This window comes from Chrysoperla carnea, chromosome 1 (genome assembly GCF_905475395.1).
Source record: "Chrysoperla carnea chromosome 1, inChrCarn1.1, whole genome shotgun sequence".
NCBI classification, from domain to species: Eukaryota; Metazoa; Arthropoda; class Insecta; order Neuroptera; family Chrysopidae; genus Chrysoperla; species Chrysoperla carnea.
The window spans coordinates 73,724,615-73,744,699 of NC_058337.1; the positions used below are offsets into that span (position 1 = coordinate 73,724,615).

The 20,085-nt window shown below is 27.8% G+C and overlaps 2 protein-coding genes across 3 annotated transcripts in view; one reads left to right on the plus strand and one right to left on the minus strand.

The window, feature by feature from the left end:
- The window catches only part of LOC123291109 (complexin), a 736,149-nt gene that overhangs the window by 685,544 nt on the left and 30,520 nt on the right, over positions 1-20,085 (plus strand). Inside the window, exon 4 of the mRNA XM_044871566.1 lies at positions 19,677-19,843. Within this exon, the coding sequence (XP_044727501.1) occupies positions 19,677-19,843 (167 nt within the window). The remainder of the gene's footprint in view (positions 1-19,676; positions 19,844-20,085) is intronic.
- The window catches only part of LOC123291107, an 827,916-nt gene that overhangs the window by 259,501 nt on the left and 548,330 nt on the right, over positions 1-20,085 (minus strand). The gene's annotated exons all lie outside the window — the stretch shown is intronic.

The following is a 20,085-nucleotide window of genomic DNA, read 5'->3' on the forward strand; positions in this document are numbered from 1 at the left end:
CCAATTAAATAGTTTTATAAAGAAAGTTTGTAGTTATTTGATCAGGGCCTGAAATTTCATAAATGCAACAATATTTTGGTGTAAATACATACTTAACCAACAGAATTTACTGCCAGTCTACGTTAAGGAAAAACTGCATTCCTCGGTACGCCCATGCTTAACACTATTTAAAAGAGTAGCGTCGAATATCCCAATTTATACAAAACTATAATATTCGCATTGTTATTAAAAACACTCATAAGAATCCATGTTTTTTAATAATTTTCTTAATATGCTCCTTAAACTGCTCGGTACATATCTCGATTTTTCATACAACCAAAGCTCCATCAAAGTGAAGTTTATCCTCTTAAAAATTGAGGTGGTAAAATGTTCTTTTTTTACTTTGGACAAAAATGTTACCTAGTAAATGTTTCTTGAGTATGGCGATACAACTATTTAAACAAAGAAAGTTGGAATTCATGCATAATCAATCAATTTTTATAAAATTTTTAAATTAAAAAATTTTTTTGTGTGTATTTACAACTGCAAAATATTGAGCTGACCTCTACATATAATTAAATGGCATCATAAAAAAGAAATTTCATTTAAAATACGAACTTGAGTTGTTAAAGATAAAAATTAGACTATATATTCTATGGTTTCTTGTTTTTTTTATACCATAGCGATAAATTTTCAGCCACTTCAACCACTATTGAAGTACCGCCAATAGTTTCTTAGAGTCGTCAAAATCTACAAAACATCGCTCTACCCTACAAAGGGTAAACTAGATACAAAAAAAGTTTCAAACAAAAGCATCTTATAGTCAATTCAAGCAAATTTCTAATGTAAACTCTTCCTCTGTCTTTTATCAGTTATGAATTATAATTGGCTATTAGACGAACTTAGATTCAAGGTCTATTAAGATGACCCTCCTTTAGTTCAAAAAATTTTCTATAAAGAATTTTTTGAGATTTCCATGACATACAAGGTATTTTTTATTAAAGAATAACAAAGGATGGAACATACTATTAAAATAGAAACAATTTCCCAAAATATTTATAAATTATTTTTCAAAATCGCAACTTTTTTCCAAAAATATTTTGAACAGAACAATTATTATTTCATATTAAAATGATTTTCTAAAGTAATTAACTACTGCTTATAAATACACTAGGTCATCGAATTTCAAATATTAAAAATATACATACGTTATTTAAAATTATTCATTTTAACGAATATTTTTTTATATGCCCTTTAGACATTGAGGTTTGCAAATATAAATATATATAAATATGTGTAAAAAAAAATACTGTGTCACATTTTAATGAAAAAAATGAAGAATATAGGAAAGGTGTAGTGCCTTAAATCAAATTTACATTTATATGTTTTTTAAAGAAATTTTATAAACAATTTATATTGATGATAGAGTGTATTCCTCAAGGCTATGTGTTTTTTTTCGAGAGTTAAATATTAAATAACTTTCGATAAAATCATCTGAACTGTGATTCATGGTGCATGAAGTGTGATTCATGGAACAATGGGCCACACCTTAATATGTCCCCAGAACTACCCACAACGATTGTATATGAAGATGAACTTAATCATGTTACCTTTGCAGTCTACTCTTAGGAAAACTATCATACAATATATATGAGTCAAACACAAAAAATCTTTTAAGCACTAAAAATTTTCTCTTACAAGCATCCTGTACTCTAAGCACATGGTAACTTTTTACGGATCCTGGATAAATCAGATTTTTTCCCACGTTTCATATGCTAACCTAAATATTATATCCAACAACAAAAGTGAAAAAAAATTGAAAAAGTTTATCTATTAACATATATATCCCCGGCCTCACAATTTTTTTGAAGCGAAGTATATCAATCACACTACGTTTTTTCAAACAAAAGATGCAACAATGTTTAGCGGTTGGAAACAGTAAAAAATGTTATTTCTACTTCACTTGAAAACAACAACATTTTCTACTTTCTTGCCCTCTAGTTACTAAACTTTGCCTTCTTATAATGGCTATCTCATACAACATCTATTAAAAAATTAAATAATGAAACAAAATACATTGGTACTACATTCTTACCCTACACATAAAAATAATATTTACATAACATGTGATGTACTACTAGTGTAGTGCATATGAAAAAGTTTTTTGATTACCAATAAAAAAAAGCACTATATTTTCAGTTAAAAAGATACAATTTTATATTCATTTATTTTATTTCTTCATATACAATACAGAAAGTTAAAGTAGAGGAGAAAAAAATCGTGAAATCATGGCAAGCCAGAGGTATTTACTCTCTGTGTCACAAAATATGCACCTTTTTACTATTCTAAGTGATATATTTATAACATTATATGGGAATTACATGTACTGTAATAGTAATCTCACTTAGAATGGTTCAACTTTTGCGTTTATTTTGACTTATACATGTAACAACGACAACGCTGTATAAATGACAGTCGCTATTTAAACCATATACAAGTAACACAAAGTCTGTACATTTAATAGTTAAGAACATACAATATTAAAAAAGTGCAAAATAATTTTAATTGTAATGTAAAATTCAATGTAAAAAATCATAGAGTCTCTCGACATACAATCTTTGAATTAGCCTATTTGACGGATGTAGAGCACCACACGCTTTTAACCACTAAATCTGGCAAGTACATTTAGTATATCTGACTGCACCAATCAGATTTTTATATCTCATTGTATTTATAAATTCCGTTATAACATGTAAATAGTATATTATACACCTAGGGAGCAAAAATAAAGAATGTCTAGGGAGCAAAAATAAAGAAAATAAACCGGGGGTGACAAACATGAGATCTGCGACATTCGTTACATGCTCAAGTAGTGTGTATACTATTTTTCTGTTATACGGTGACAGTGATTCTTAACATATCTGCAAAATTCAAGTCAAACTTACACCCTGGAAAATTGTGCAACAGTTGTTTATCATACAATTTTAGTTATCATTTTTACAGAGCCATGGCTAATAATTATTTTTCTTTTGTGAACAGCTAAGCTTAAAATATTATCTAAATTATCCCGGCTAGTTCGTCGGACACTCTGTGTATATTTACATATATGATTACAGTTAATATTACATACTACTGTAATATTACAATTTTATTTTGGAATTTTGTTTTTTAATAAATAGTAATAATTTTTTGTAATACTAATAAAAATGAGTTTTTCAAACAGTTTTTTATTGAATTAGCCTTTATGTTCCAATATTTTTCTTCTCTTTACTTCCATAAATGTTATTTATAAATTAATGTATATCATTATTTCTTCAATTACGAAAAGTCATTGGTATCAAAGTATGGAAAAATTTGTTTAAAAGGTCAAAGGTTTGATATGATTACCATTATGATATATTTTAAGAGAGTTACAAATACCTGTATAATTTTTTGAATTAAACAATTAAAGAAGAATATAATCCGCAGTAGCATGTAGTATAATTGATTGTCTATGTGCTAGGCATGCGAGCTCGTGAAATAAAGCCACTCTGAGCCAAAAGAGAGAAGTATAATTTGTGCAATTGTTCATTTTATATAATTAAGTATCTTTTAAAAGAAAAATAATATTAGCCATAAATCGATCAAGGTTGAATTAATTTGAAGAATGGCTTCACTCATCGAATAAATTTTTAGTTTTGTTTCCACTTAAGTGTTATAGAATTTTTCACTCACATACAACAATATTTATGTGTTTTTTTTATTCAACAACAAATTTGCAAGTGGAATCGTTCCTTAACCAATTAATATCAACGAAGAGACAGGAAATTATTCGATATATAATATATTCGATAATAAAATAATTTGAAATCAAATTCCTAAATATGGTTTGTATTTAACCAATTTTTAATTTATAGTAATTTAATAATTTGACAGAACAATATTATCAATTTCAATCATAGTAGTGAATGTCAGTCATAAATTGGAAATAAAATTAACCTCATATATTAGAAATATAATGAAAACGCAATGCATAGTACTCCTTTAGATATTCCTAGAGTCGCCAAACATAATCCCAACTATACAATTAATACGGCTCTCAATTTTTCAAGAGGAAAACAATCATACACAGCACACTTCTGTGATTGCAAGTGAAAACAAATTCATCAACCTCTACAAAGAAGATAACCAGCGCTGCCTTGGGTAATATTCTCTTAAATATCCTGACTCATATCCCAAGACCTATCCTGTCACAATGATTTCCAGCGGCTCTAGGCCAATCTAGTCTACACAAACTACGTATCAAGTTAATTTAGGTATCAGTAAAAAGACCCAACTTAATAGGGCTTTTCATTTTAAAATCACGATTCACATTTGTTTCGTACTAAATGATTTATAACCAATGTGATAAAATGCATAACAAATATCTTCTATCTTAGTCCTACTTATTGCTATCAGTACGAAAAAATAAATTCTGCACTTGCGCATATGACATGATGAAAAGGTCTATGAACGTAGAAGTAAGCAGGGAGGAATATCATACAATTTTGTAAAATGACGTTAAACTGTCGCTAGCCTCATGCCTTCACCAGATTCAATGATTTTTCACAAATTTAAACTTATTTTAACTCTCACATTTATATTCTGGCTAGTTGATACCTTTTTTAACTTCTTGTCTCTAGTGAAATTAATAGAAATACTGCAATATAGAGTCAGAACAATTAATTGCGGTAAATAATACTCAAGCATAGTTTTTGTCCCCTTTAAAATTTCTTTGATTTTAAACACTAAAAATCCTATTTGCATATTATTAATTATTTCTTACGCTTAAAATAGCCTTTTTGTAATAGACTTATCTACTTTTGAATGAAATTCGAAATGATCACAACATTAATTGGTAAATGTGTCAAATTATTTAATATCTTCTGCCTTTCAAATTTATATGTTATTTAAGGATGTATGAGCACGGTAGTGGCGGTACAAATTTAAAAAATATATATTTTCAATTTTGATGATAAATTATATAATAACTTGACGATATAAGACGAAAAGTAAGAATACAGTTTTTCAATATCTGGCGTAATTTTCAAAATATCGAAAATTATTCAGCTTTCGATATTTCGAAAACCAAGGCACATATCGAAAAATTTTATTCTTATTTTTCGTCTACATTTATGAAGTTAACAAAATTCATCATCAAAGTTGAAAATAAGATAAAAATAATTTCAACCCTAAATCTACCCTGCTGCTCTTACATCCCTTATATGGACGGAGACACTTAGTTTTTTTCTTTTCTATGTCATTCCTAATATGTTTACTTTCTATTAAAAAGTTTTTTTTTAATTTGTTTTCATTCATTCCAAATGAAAATTATCAAAAACTTCCAAAATATGTCGTTTTTTGAGATTCCTCCATAAGAGCCAATGTATTTTATATCGATTTTCAATGACTTTTTTCTTAAAAATTTGCACCGATACCTAAGCTGAAATTTAAACCACATATTCTTTGAGTAAAAGTCTACCTATAAACAAATTTTGAGCCTTTAAATCAAACATTGTTGTCATGCTCATACAATCATACATCCTTAACTTACAGCTGTATCGTTATATACGATTGTAAAATATAAAGATTTTAATGAGATATCTCGACATAATAAATATATTATTAAAAAAAAAAATCAAAATCAAATGGAAAGATAGAAAATTGAATTTGTTAGAAAATAATGCAATTTAAAAAACTCATAACACACATGTGTGTCTAAATTGTGTATAGAATGTTATATACCGATAAATTTTATTTCCAATTGAAATAAATTATTACCATGTAGTATACTCAACATATCTTCATGTACACTTGGGATTAAAAAGATGACACAGCGTGATATTTATTATGATATAATTTCATAAATTTTTTCCAGTTTATTTCTTTACTTTAATATGATGAATAAATTAATATGTAGGTACTTTAGACGAATGAAGTTACGCGAAATAATAGTTTAAGTAATACACTGACAATACACCGCATATACATATCAAATAAACAATTAACATAAAAAACGTTGCGAAATATACATAAGACCCCATATCATTGATTTTATCCAAAATTTATTTCTTTCTTAACATAAAATTCTCAATTATCTGTAGCTGTAATGCAATATCGAACGCGTAATATCTTCAACAATATTAATTTTAGAAAAAAATGTTTAAGGTAGTACCAGCATGAAATCACTTTTCGACAGATTTGGCCGAATTTTTTTTCTCGGGTTTATAATAGCTTTATTTATGAATTCCTAAAATTTCATAATTTTTGGCCGTTTAGATCGCGAGATATTTAAAGACACAGTTCGCGATTTTGAGGGTCATGTCCCATTTAAATCACGTAAAATGTCCGGTCTCTCCAACTATTTTTTATGATATTATTATATATTGAAGAAAAAGTAGAAAAAAATGTTTATACAATACAATTCTAAAAAAACAAATTTAGAAATTAATTTTCACTTTCGAGATATTAATTTTGACGTAAATTGATCGAAATTGGGACGTTGGAATAATTATTTCCCATTTTAAATGGTCAAAATTTCTGAAACTTTGGGAATTAATAGTAAGCATTATTAAATTCTTAAATTTAATTTTTCGTTAAATTCTGTCGAAAAAAAAATTGTACCATTGCTTTAACATAGAAACTGCAAATACCATGCTGGAACATCCTTAAAGTAAAAGTTTTTAGAAAAATTATAGATTTAAAAGTTGAGTTATAAACGTTTTACTGTTTAAGCAAATATTAGAAGAGATATCGATCAAAAAATCAATATGTAATCGTCATAGTCCTATAAGTCATAAACGGTTAGTGATACAAAAAAAATTATTTTACAAAAAAGACAGGAAATTTAATTATCTACAATATTTTTGGTCTAAAGTGCACGGTTATGGAGATATAGCGCAAAACGATTTTCCATAAAAAGGAAAGCATTTCTCCCGCCCATTTTTATAAGGATTTTGTGCATTTACATTCAGTACGTGATACTGAACCTATTTAAGTAAATAAAATAACTCCTGTAACTTAATACCGAAAAAATTCTCTGTAGTCTGAAGTATTATAGGTACTTCTATTTTATTGAACAAAACAAAATGTATCTAAACTGTACTTTACATACATTTATCAAGTATGTACGATATGATGAATGAATTCATTATTTTTCAATCAAAATTTTATTTATTTCCAATAAATGAACAGTTTAAATTGTATTATTATTTTATTTATTTATTATCCTATGAGTTTCAATTATGTATGAGTTTCAATTACAGATTGTATTACTTTCATTTTGTTCATTATCGAATATGGTACAGATATGATTGACTATGTAAGAAGATATGGCACTATTACTTTGAATGTCAAATATGGTCCCTAAGATAGACGGGTCCAAGCTGTGATCTTTGAATCAGAGTCCTATCTGCTCTTTTATCATCAAGATTCGTTACTTAAATTAGAGGTGATATAAACCTCCAAAATTGAAATTGTTCTGGAGAAGCACTGTAGTGAATCCATCAAAAACAAAAAGTGTCAAATCATAAAAGCAATCATACTGCTTCGAAAATAAAATAATAAATTGGGAGTACAATCGTTGGCGTATAATACGAATCGAATAGATACTTGCGAATCAGCTATATTTCTGTACACATTTCTCTTTACTAATTAATCAGTTTACATATAGTTTGTATGTAAATAATTAAACATAACACGCGTATGTATTAAATATGATGTTGATGTACATGTGTGCACATGACATAATCAATTAAATTAGAACATCTTAATTATCTATATTTTACACCATTCTGGTTATCAAACTATTGATTAGTTTTGTGAAGAAGTCTTTCATCTTTGACCATAAAAATAATTTAGTAGTCCAATAGTTCCAGTTTAAAGTAGTCCTAGGCAAATATTTTAGAATTCTGTAACCTCCTTTGCAAATCAAGTATGATAATCATTGATTATGTACTCGTTATAAGAAGCTGCTAGAGATACCGATTCCTGGCTTTCAAAATCTGTTGGTTAATACCAAATTTTGCTTCTTGAAACAAACGAGTAAAGTACTTATTTTGCAAATTCGTTTACATCCGAAATTTGCATCAATGTGAGAAAAGCTTAAAATTGGTGCTATAAATTATTTAACTGCTATTAGATGAGATATTTTGAAATGTACTAATTTTTAATTTAAATTGATTAATTTTTAATTAAAATGGAATACTTGAATAAAACATTTTAACCATTCCACACACAACAATAAAAAAGGTATGGTGTTTTGGATAAAAAATTGTGTTCGCTTTTGGAGAAAATTGTCACCCACAACATATAAAAAAGAATTTGATAAAATTTTTTATATTTTGAAATAATATTTACGGAATCTGGAAGCTCAAATATACTGTGTCAATTTTAAGTAAGTTTTGAGAGATAAGCAACACAGATTTAGTAATATCAAATTCAAACTAGAAAAAAAATTGTAAATATGAACGGAATAACAGACAGCAAAACGAGGTACAATAGTGATAACATAATAAATATAAAATCCCTATATATTATAAATGTGAAAGTAAGGATATTTGTTGGTTTGTTTGTTACGGTGTTAATTCATGGCCTTCTTTTCTAATGTACTTAATGAATTATGTCTATTTTACACTATAAGAGAATTAAACTGGGCATATATTTTAGCTGTGTAAAACAATCCTTCGAGTGTTATGGAAGGGAAATAAGTAAAATAAAGAAAGGTGGAGACTAAAAAAGCGATGGCTTTTACTTTTAAGCCCAGTGAAGAAAATTAAATGTGCCTTGTATGTTATTCCAAATATGTCCTCCGAAAAACAAAGAACAAGTAAACTTTCGCATTTATGATAAAAGTTGGGTTGATTTCATTAACTTTGACTGAATGAACGCTATAGAATGAAAAATTCAATTTCCCAGTATTTTACATATCATACCTTGCTTTTATATCATGATTATAGCGAATTAGCGAATAATGAACTTTATTGTATTTTTTTTTTATGTGGATAAAATAAAGTAAAAAATCAATGAGTTAAGGAATTTTGATACATTCTACATAAAACCTTAAATATATTTACCATACTCAAAGAGAGAGAGTCATGCAATGTTATTTTTTATTTAATACCAAGTATAGAATATTTTTCTTTATTTGTTTACTCTTGAAGAATATTTTTATTTCATTTATTTTATTATCACATTCCAAACTTCCCACCAGCCGTGTAACTAGTAAACAAAGTATACATTAAGGGTTGTGCGCTTAAAGATTCCGTTACGCAAAGTACAGGAATATTTATCAATTTTTAAAGCTGTGTAATGAAGTTACTCCAGTTTACTCATACTAGATCATTAAACTCTTTCCGGATTGTTTTTCTTGCAAATAGGTAATTGGGTCTTGGGTCCGTAGCACCCATCTTGTGACCCGTTAGAGATAGAACAAAAGTTTAAACATAAAAAATGTTCCTCATAAAAAAATGAACAACTTTTGTTGGAAACTTTTTCGTAAACATCACTGTTTACCCGTGAGACCGCAAATTATTCGCAAATTTAGTAGATATGTATTATATGGTAATATCTATGCTTGCCTTAAACTTACTAGACTTTGACATATTTCTTGGCTAACAGATTTAGACTTATTTTTAATGTATTCGAACAATGCTTCAAGCTTTGCAATTATGAATTGACAAGTAGCGTCTGTCACCGAACTTACAGAATCATTACTTTAAATTGTTTAATTTAAACTGTTAGAAAGTTACTGATCATTAGATCTGAACTTCAAAGGTAGAGTGTTTGTAAATATATTGCGATCAACAATTTCAAGAGTAAAGAAAAAAATGTTCCCTTGCAATTTTGAAATTTTCTTAGTTTTCTTCATTGCTATAGATTCGACACAGTTTATTCATTAAAATCTTGAATATTAAAACTAGATCAGACAATAGAATATCTGAAGAAACTTAACCACAACTAGATAAGTTTGTTTCAAGTTATAAATAACAATAACTAAACAAGTGAGTGAGAACAAATAAATAGACATTGCGTTATTATATCAAGAGTATTTACAAATCGGAAACGTAGAATGTTTGAGTATTGATATTATTTGATTTTTTTTTTTTTATATTCAATGAAGCCGCATACTAAATAGCTCTTATCACAAATCGAACGCAGTTTTTTCTATTTAATATTGCATTTCAAATAAAATATTAAATTTAAATTGAATCACGAAATGACTTTTAAAAAAATCAATGCAATTAAATTATTAAGTATTAAAACTATACAATGGGTCATGGATTTATTTACGCTTCCACCATATGCAAAAAAATTGGTTTCAGAATACCAAAATTCAGCGAGTGAGTTTTTATCGCCCGCGGTGTTAATAATTAATCCGCATAGAGAACGGCCTCCTTTTAAACATGATTTTTCCGAAAAGAAAACGAGGCAATGGTAGTAGGTCTTGGTCAATTACCTATTTGCAAGAAAAACAATCCGGAAAGAGTTTAATGATCTAGTATGAGTAAACTGGAGTAACTTCATTACACAGCTTTAAAAATTGATAAATATTCCTGTACTTTGCGTAACGGAATCTTTAAGCGCACAACTATGTCGCTCATTTACAAACTCACTTTTTACATCCTTAGCACGATATAAAAATTTGAGCTTGATATCTCTTCGTTTTTGAGTAATCGTGATGACAGACGGACAGACGACAGACAACCGGAAAAGGACTAATTAGGTGATTTTATGAGCACCTATACTCAAATTTTGTTCATAGTATCAATATTTTTAAGTGTTTACAAACTTGGGACTAAACTTAGTATACCTTGGTAAATTTAATATATATGGTATAATAAGTAGATATTATTATTTATGTAGCTTTTAACAAAGCTACATTAAATACTGGAAAACTGGTATGAAACTGTTTAAAATATAGTACACATCACTAAAAATTTTATAAATACGACACTATATCTACAAAGTATCAATACAATTAGTATATTTTAGTACAGACAGGAAATATTTCTTTCTATTCAGATTATACTATGGTACTGATGACTGGTTTTTCTATTACGGGTCTTCGTCGGTTTTATATGCAAATATATCGCAGAATCTGATGTGTTTCTACACCATTTCCATTTAATATGAGACATATTCACTTTAATAATGTCATACTAAACCATCAATTATAATTTGTTGGATAACCAGTCACAAATCACTTTATATACCAATTAATTGTATAGTTTTCTCAGAAACCTATTGTGCACAAACTATAATATATCCGAATCCTCAATGCAATGATTATTCATCAAACTTGACTGAATTTGATTTATACGTTTATAAATAATAAAAATACTTCATACAGTAGTTATTTTTCTCAAACTAACACTACACAATATTCTCGTGTCTGCTATATAGCTACAAACAAACATTCGTGATTAGGATTTGTTCTTTATGTAAATGTAGGCATAAAATAAACATTTAAAAGGCATATAAAAAGTATAATAATATTAAATGTATATGTTATTTAAACTACTTTGTTTGTGTTATTGACCTTTATATAGAGAAAGAAAAGCCTTATATAACGAGGTTAAAGTTTTTATAAATCCCTATTTCATAAATAGTATACTGGGTGTTCCAAACCACCCGTCCAGGCTGATTATTCTGAATAGTTTTCAAAAAAAATTGAAACGAAAAAACACGTATCAAATATTTTTTGAAACTCTATCTAACCATACCAAAAACACTCTCCACCCTCAACCCCAGTTAGGGGTAGGGGGTGTAACTTGAAAAAATCAAATGGTAACCCCTATTTTTTTCTGCAGATTTGAATTCTTCAGAAGAAAAGACAAACATTTTGTCTAAGAAATTTTTCCCGATTTTCGGTAGATCACGCTACAATCGACAAAAATCGTTCTTTTAGATTTGGCATTAGAATTGCAGTTCAAGTGAAGGCGAGAAAAGTTTTTTGAGTCGAGAATAGTTATTTTCAATTTTGTTTTTGTTTTTTTGAAGAAAAGACTATTCTGTTTTGTTTTTCATATTTTATTATTATTTAGAAAAATTATTTTTGTAAAAATGTTTTTTTTTATTTTGGAAAGTCTGAAAAAAAATTAAATCTAAAATGATTCATATCTAATTCTTTCTAAGAGCTTTATTTAGTATCCTCCCAATTGTCTAGTGGTTTACCTCAATTACCGCAATTCGACATTTTCGCTTCTCTTTTATTTTCGTTGAATTTCTAACTTTTGTGTTGCTTTTGTTTTGTTTTTGTTTTGGTTCTGTGTGTTTGTGTTTTTATTTTTTTTTACTTTTTCGTTTTGATTTTTTGATTTTTGTCATTGAACGGCGCAATTCTTATGCCAAATCTAAAAGAACGATTTTTGTCGATTGTAGCGCGATCTACCGAAAATCGGGAAAAATTTCTTAGACAAAATGTTTGTCTTTTCTTCTGAAGAATCCAAATCTGCAGAAAAAAATAGGGGTTTACATTTGATTTTTTCAAGTTACACCCCCTACCCCTAACAGGGGTTGAGGGTTGGACGGGTGGTTTGGAACACCCAGTATACTTACATATATACCTCATGTTATATAGTCATATAAACAGTAACTATAGTGAGCTGTGTATATTATTGCTGATGTATGTTTTATTCAAAGCTCTCGGAATGAAAATATATTATAAGGAAAGGTTTAATTCAAAAGTCTAGGAATAAATAATGAGGTCCATTTTAATCGAGTCGGACATTTTCTGCGTAGGAAAAAATTTGGTATAGGTGTTCATAGAATCTTCTAATTAGTCCATTTTCGGTTTTCCGTCCGTCGGTCCGTCCGCCCGTCTGTCAACAAAATAACTCAAAAACAAAAAAAAGATATCAAGCTGAAATTGCAGCGTACTCAGGACGTAAAAAGTGAGGTCGAGTTCGTGAATAAGCAACATAGGTCAATTGGGTCTTGGGTCCGTAGGACCCATCTTGATAGCCGTTAGAGATAGAACAAAAGTTTAAATGTAAAAAATGTTCCCTATCAAAAAATAAATAACTTTTGTTTGAAAATTTTCACTGTTTACCCGGCAGGGAGCGAATTAAGCGCAAATATGTGTAATGTGATAAAGTAATCAACACTGTCTGGTATTTCAACAATTAACTCAGTCAATTGTTTGTTTTCACTTGTTTATATTTGTTTGTGGTAAAAAATTATAAGAAATTCTAAATTTTGTATACTTTGCTTTTCTATTTTTTCAGATTTTATATTTAATACTAATAATATTTGTTCTTTGTAAATTTTCCCCCAAAAATATATAATCGAAAAAATATATTTCTCGTTTTCTCAGAAAAGAAAATTCAATAAATTTAAAGAAAAAACTGTTTCAAACAAAATATATTTTGTAGCAAGTAAATTAAATTTGCGAAAAAAGCATGGCTTTTTATTTAAAAAAAATTAAGTTGTCAATGTAACCATCGAAATATAGGATATCTGAAATGGACAATTTTTTCCCTCCAAAAAAGGGAAAAAATCACTACTAGATGAATGATTTTTTTATTTTGAGTAATTTAAGTGTTAATTAATTACAATCCTTCATCCAAAATTCAACATTCTATGGATTAAAACGTACGTACAAATCGGCATCATAGCCAAAACTAGTCCAAATGGATTAACCCAGAACTCAACACCGATTTTTCAGAATTAAAATACATTCTTACTTTGCTTATTTTGAATAGATAAACTAAGTTACAATACTTTGTTTTCCGACTGTTAATTTCCCCACACAATTTTCTGTATGTATGGAGAAATGTAAAAAAAGTAGCTGTGTTGACATACCTTAATTGCAATAAATTTAAAATTATTAAAAAAACTATGATTTTCCCGGTGCATATTAAATTACACACACTATCTAACAAAATAAGTAAAATGGAAGCTACCCTTTCAAAATATTTGATAGTTAGTTTTACGTTTACAAAAAACACAGTGACATATAATGTTAAATTAAAGAACCCCAGCAACTCATATTTCAAATAGTTTAGAGATGATTCTCTATATTTATTAAAAAAGAATATAAGGAAGTTTATTCTTTTGATGTACAGAGTGATCAAAAAATAAAATAGATAGAATCATGTAGATACATGGTATAATTTTGATGCGCATGATTAATTTTATTCTTAAATATTAAAGTTATTGACACATACAAAAAAACTCCATGAAAATAGATAAATAAGTTGCTTACATCTTACCGGTCACATCTTACATGAAAAGTTTATTAAAAAGATTGTATCAATTACAATACCATATCTTAAAATTCTGCCATTTTTTCAAAGAGATACAACAAGACTAACTTTATTAGTAAATATACTAGAGGTATCAAAATTACTTGCCAAAGGTATACAATTTTTTGGAACAAACACGTTTTACCCAAAATTCGATAGAAATCTGGATTAGAATATTATTTCGCTACATTCTTAGTAAACTTCGTTCGATAAAAATATATCATGATTACAGCTTAAATTATTGAGATCAATGATATTTTGATAATGAAACAAGCTTGAAATGGTCATATTTACAAGAAAAATATGTAATTTGTAATTGCTCATCTTATTGATTTACACTAATGCAAGGTGTCTAGCAAACAGCATCAATTTCGTAGAAATGCTAAGATATCATTTGTCAACAAACATACTTTAATTGTACACTCTGTATATTAAAAATAAAGAAAGTCTCATCTCATATAACATTTGATAAAGCTTATGTCAATGTCACATTGTAAAGTTATACACAATGTAAAGCCATGTCGCAGTTGAACAAACTAACTTTTCACAAGATAAAGACATTTTATATATTATACGTAAATTGTGACTAGCTCATTCTTCAAACAAACTGTTCAACAAAGCTTATTTAATATTAGTAAACCCAACCATAGTGGTATGTTTATAAGAGTATAGGGATATGTATTCCTTTTAACGAATATTCTTTCAGAGAATGTAGCTATTCGTATAATGTACAGTTGATACAATGGTATTAACTGAAGAAATAATGCCTAATCATTTTTTCACTTCGACTTGGGTACTTAATCATAATATTTAATTTTTAGAAATTCTCAATAAATATTAGTGAAATTGGAACTTTAATAGGAAATAAACCTGTAGAGAATAAAATTTCCATTTTTTATTGGATCCTGTTTTCCAATATTACCTACCTACACAGGTAACTATGTCCAATATGTTAAATAAAAAATATTCCGTTACTATGAGCAAATGGAAATATTTACCGTATTTACAAACTTGTATGGTTTTATATTTACATCAAAATTCGTTAAGCTGATACAGGGCCTTCGTTTTCGATATGTTCTACAATTTTTAACTTTTATTAACAGGATAACGGGTTTTTTTTTTCTATAGTTAAAAAATAGTACACAATCAATCTAATGGAAAACATCCGTTCTTGTGTGATGTATATTGATTTTATTTCTCTAAATACTTGAAAGATTTTCCTTGGATGTAAGAAAATGCATATACATATAATATATATATATATATATATATATATATATATATATATATATATATATATATATATATATATATATTGTATATTTTTTTAGTTAAATCGTTTGAAAAGATTTCTTATCATACATGAGACGATAGTAAGCCACATGCTTATACAAACATCCAATAATAGAACCTGGTTTACATAAATCACTCGAAGTATTATTTTTGTTGAATATGGTTTTTTCTTAATATTCTAAGGTCAAGACATTAATAGAAAGAAGAAAATTTTATAAATCTTTCCATCCAAAGTTTTCAGCAATCGTGAAAATCATAACAAATAGCAGGGAGCTATAAACTTTTTTTTTTCTATTGATTTTATCCTTACTAATATTAAAAATGCGAAAAAACTCCGTCTGTCTGTCTGCGTGTGTTACGCAATTTCTTCTAAATTGCTGAACCGATTTAATTGAAATTTGCTACAGAGATAGTCTAGAGCCTGAGAAAGGGTATAGGTTACTTTTTAATGTAAAAAAGGTCTGTAAGTAGTTAATATGGAAATTAAGTTAAAGCTTAAAACTTATTTTTTAGGCTTTTGATAAGATATAAATAAATACGACATTCAAAGTTAGTGAAAATTTAACCCTAAAATGGTGAAAATAGGAGATGAAAGTTTTTTTGTGATGACGTCGGCAAAAAAGCTTTCGGTCCAGAAAATAAAAATATAGAAGGAATACAGAAACCTAGTCATTACAAAGTGTGAAATTAAAGTTAACGCAATAACGCAAAATAGGTGTTCATTTAGAAAAGTGGAAGAGTAACAAAATAATAAAATCGACGAAATTGTGAACAAAAGAAAGATAAGTGACGGCATATGAAGTGAAGGCTATTTATTATAACACAATAATCTTTGTAAAATTAAAGTTTCCTAGCGAAGCGAATAGTTCACAACTAGTATTTGTATATTATTACCTTTGTTGAAATTTTTTGAACTTACCCATAACAATTAAAAGATAGCATTAGCATGAATGTAATAGAAGGTAGTAATAGTACATCTTAAAAAATTGATTATAACTTACCTTACCTTAAGATAGTGTAATAACTTTTTAGATAACTTTAGATAACGTTCATTTTGTTTGCATAAATAGTGAATTTACGTTTTAAATAATGAAAGTCTAATTAAGGTTAAAAATAATTACATACATATCATTATAATATGTCAATTGAACTTTATTGGGAATTGAATCTCGGTCTGAGTCCTTCGCTAATAAGAAAAGCAGGTCTTAGAAAAAAATTATCATCTTTTATTTTTTATGATAATTTCCGAAAAGAGAAATAATAGAATAAAATTGTCATATATAGTAGGTACATAAACTAAATAATTTATCAGGATTAAAATTATTATTATCTTTCACTATCTGTAAATATCGTCTGACAACAGAAGAAATAATATCCTTATATGTTTATATTAGTTTAATTTAGTTGATCCTTTTAAGCACAAACGCCAAACACATATATAGTGAGATATGTCAATTAAGCATCTACGCATTTAATAACGCCTATACATAAAGCAACCACATACAGAAAGGTTTATTTATTTCTTTGGGAGCATTTCGCCTTTTAAGACATTTTATCCTATAAATATTCTTTGATATTCTTAGATGAGAACTTTGTATTTAAATTTATAATCTACAACATGTCACTTATAATTAAAAACTCCAGGTTCATTCAATTTCTTCAATCTCAACTTTTTCAATTCATTCAATTTTTTTCTTGAAATTTTACTTGTTATGTTAACTAATTAAGCCTTACTTCATTAAAGTCACTAGAGTTACTAAAAAAAGTAATAATTTGAAATACTACTGTTTTCATGTTTTCATCTTCAATAGTTTCAACTGAAAAAGACAAGAAAAGTTTTACTGAGCGCTAATCTTGATAGGCCCTATTCCCTAGTATCTCTAAAATAATATCGCTAAAATCACATATTCAGGGGTCACTAAACCAGGTTTCACTTATTTTTTTTATAAATATCAAAACTATCTACAAAATAATCGTCATTTTTATTTTGAAAATGGACACCAAAGTTTTGCCCTTATTTGCCCCTTCACAAGAAAACAATGATGTTTATGAAAAAATGTTTACAACAACAGTTTTTTATTTTGGTAAAAGGAACATTTTTATCTTTAAACTTTTGTTCTATCTCTAACGGTTTAGCATAAGCAAAACTAAAAATTTTAGCATTTCTGAAATTTTCCATGATACATCTCAAAAACTATTAGACATGCGGAACTGTAGATCAGCCTAAATTGTTTCAAATTTAGTATACTTGCAAAATGATACGGCAACTAATGTCAAAAATCTTACAGTTTTTTAATTGCACTGCAAAAACTGAAAAAAATTCGAAAATTTTTCACTTATTAAGTAGGAAACACAACTTTTTTCTGCTTGTAAAATGTGATTTCACTCTCTCCTAAGTGATGCTAATAACATACTAAAAAAGTTGCTTTACATCGCACTTTGCGATTTTAATGTAGAATTCGACTGGCGTAATAGTTTTGATAATTGTACAAAAATGATAATTCAGTGAAATCTGATTTAGTGGCTCCTGAATAAATGAAGAAACTATTAGTCTAGTTAACAAGTGCTTTTTTGTTCAACTTTTTTCAGCAAACTCGGAAAATTATGAACAAGGTACCATTCGATTTTATTAAGCATTAAGTGGAATACTTAGTGAAGTATTTCCAGCTTTTGAATACACTTGTCGACGGATTTGACCTATTTTTTTCACTGGATCAGAATATTATTGTTAGATCCCCAAGTTGCAAGTTGCAGAATTTTTGCTTGTTTAGTCGCGAGATAATCAGCTGCAAAGTTCGCGATTTTACCATTTAAAGCATGTAAAACTCATAGCCATAGCAGCTTTTTTTTATGATATTAAAAAATTATCTCGGCAGAATTTTAAAAAAAAGTAGGAGAGTTGAAAGGAATGAATAAAATAAATATAAAAAATTTTAGATATTAATTTTCGTTTTCGAGATATTAATTTTGACGTAAATTGGTCGAAATTGGGAACGTAGTTTTTTTTTACCATTAATAAAAGCTAGTACCACTTAATCGTAATAATATTACAATAAAATTTGCCTGGGTGCTTGTTACATTCTGTATGAACAACAATTCGTCTTGATGAATAAAAGGGTAGAGTTGCTTTTATGGTATATGTTATAAATAAACGATTGTATGTAATTGTATATTCGAATACATTCTCTTTTATATACTTTTACGTAATTAATTATTCGAACTGATTTAAAATATATGTAAATTTCTTAGTGTATACCGTTATTGTAATTCGATCATTAAACATGTACTTACTATTTGACACACTTAAATATAGATCAAATGGTATTGTTATTCGAACATAAAAGTATTAAAAGAAATAAGTTCAAAAAACTTTGAGATTCAATGGAAATTGTGGTAGGCTTCTATATTAGAAACAACCCGAAATTTATACGTTAACACTTTCTCCCATTTCTCCGGAGTTCTTAGCACTCCGTCGCCGAAAAAGAAAGAGGATAGAGGAAAGAGGAAAGAAACTGATATCGTTGGATGAATCTTTAAAAGTGAAAAGGATGATCTGCACTGACCTTCCCTGTGAATAAACTCCCAAAGTTTAAAAATAATATTAATAAAATTTTAAAATAATAATTTCAATACTATATACTGTTTATGAGAGAAGGAAATATATAAAAATTTTTGATTTCAAACACTCAAATGTGTGCGGGATATCGTGTGGCATACTTTTACTAATGAAATAAAAGATGTCATATAACTTTTATCTTCAAGAGAATATTACTGAAGTTTAAAGGTTCTAAACATTGAACACAGCAATTGAACTTATTTATGTTGAGAGCTAAAATTGTATAGCCATGAAAAAGCTTGAACCAAGTTGATTTATACGTTGTACAACATTCATATTTTTTTCTATACTTATTTCATGACTAACCACTTTATCCTTGATTTATTGATAATATAAAATATAACAGTAATTTTCACGATTTTTAGACCATTTTTGAATATTAGTTATATTTTTCTAATTCTATTCACACATATTCAAAATTATGACCATTAAAATCACTTTTTCTGAACAATAGTATTCTTTAAATATTCATCAAAAAAAGAAAGGTTTATCTTTTATTAAATATGTATTTTCTTCAATTACAGGAGCCGTTGGTGGTGATGGTGGTGATGGTGATGATGATAAGGAAAAGGAAGAAGAGGCCGAACGGGAACGGCAGGAAGCTATCCGGGAAGCTGAAGAACGACGAAAGGAAAAACATAGAAAAATGGAAGAGGAACGTGAAAAAATGCGACAAGAGATTCGTGATAAGGTTTGTTTATTTGTTTTAATTAAATAATTTATATTGTTATTTGTTTTTAAGACACCTCTCTTGTATATATTATATTTTTAGGAAATTCTATAAGATTTGTTTCAAATAAATTTTTATTTATTTTTGACACAAGTATGCCTTGTTGTTGTCAGCTATTTAAGCATCCATGACTTTAACGGTAAATATAGAACTTAAACTATTTTTAGTGGAATTTCCAATCAAATTTGATTTTTTCGAACTTA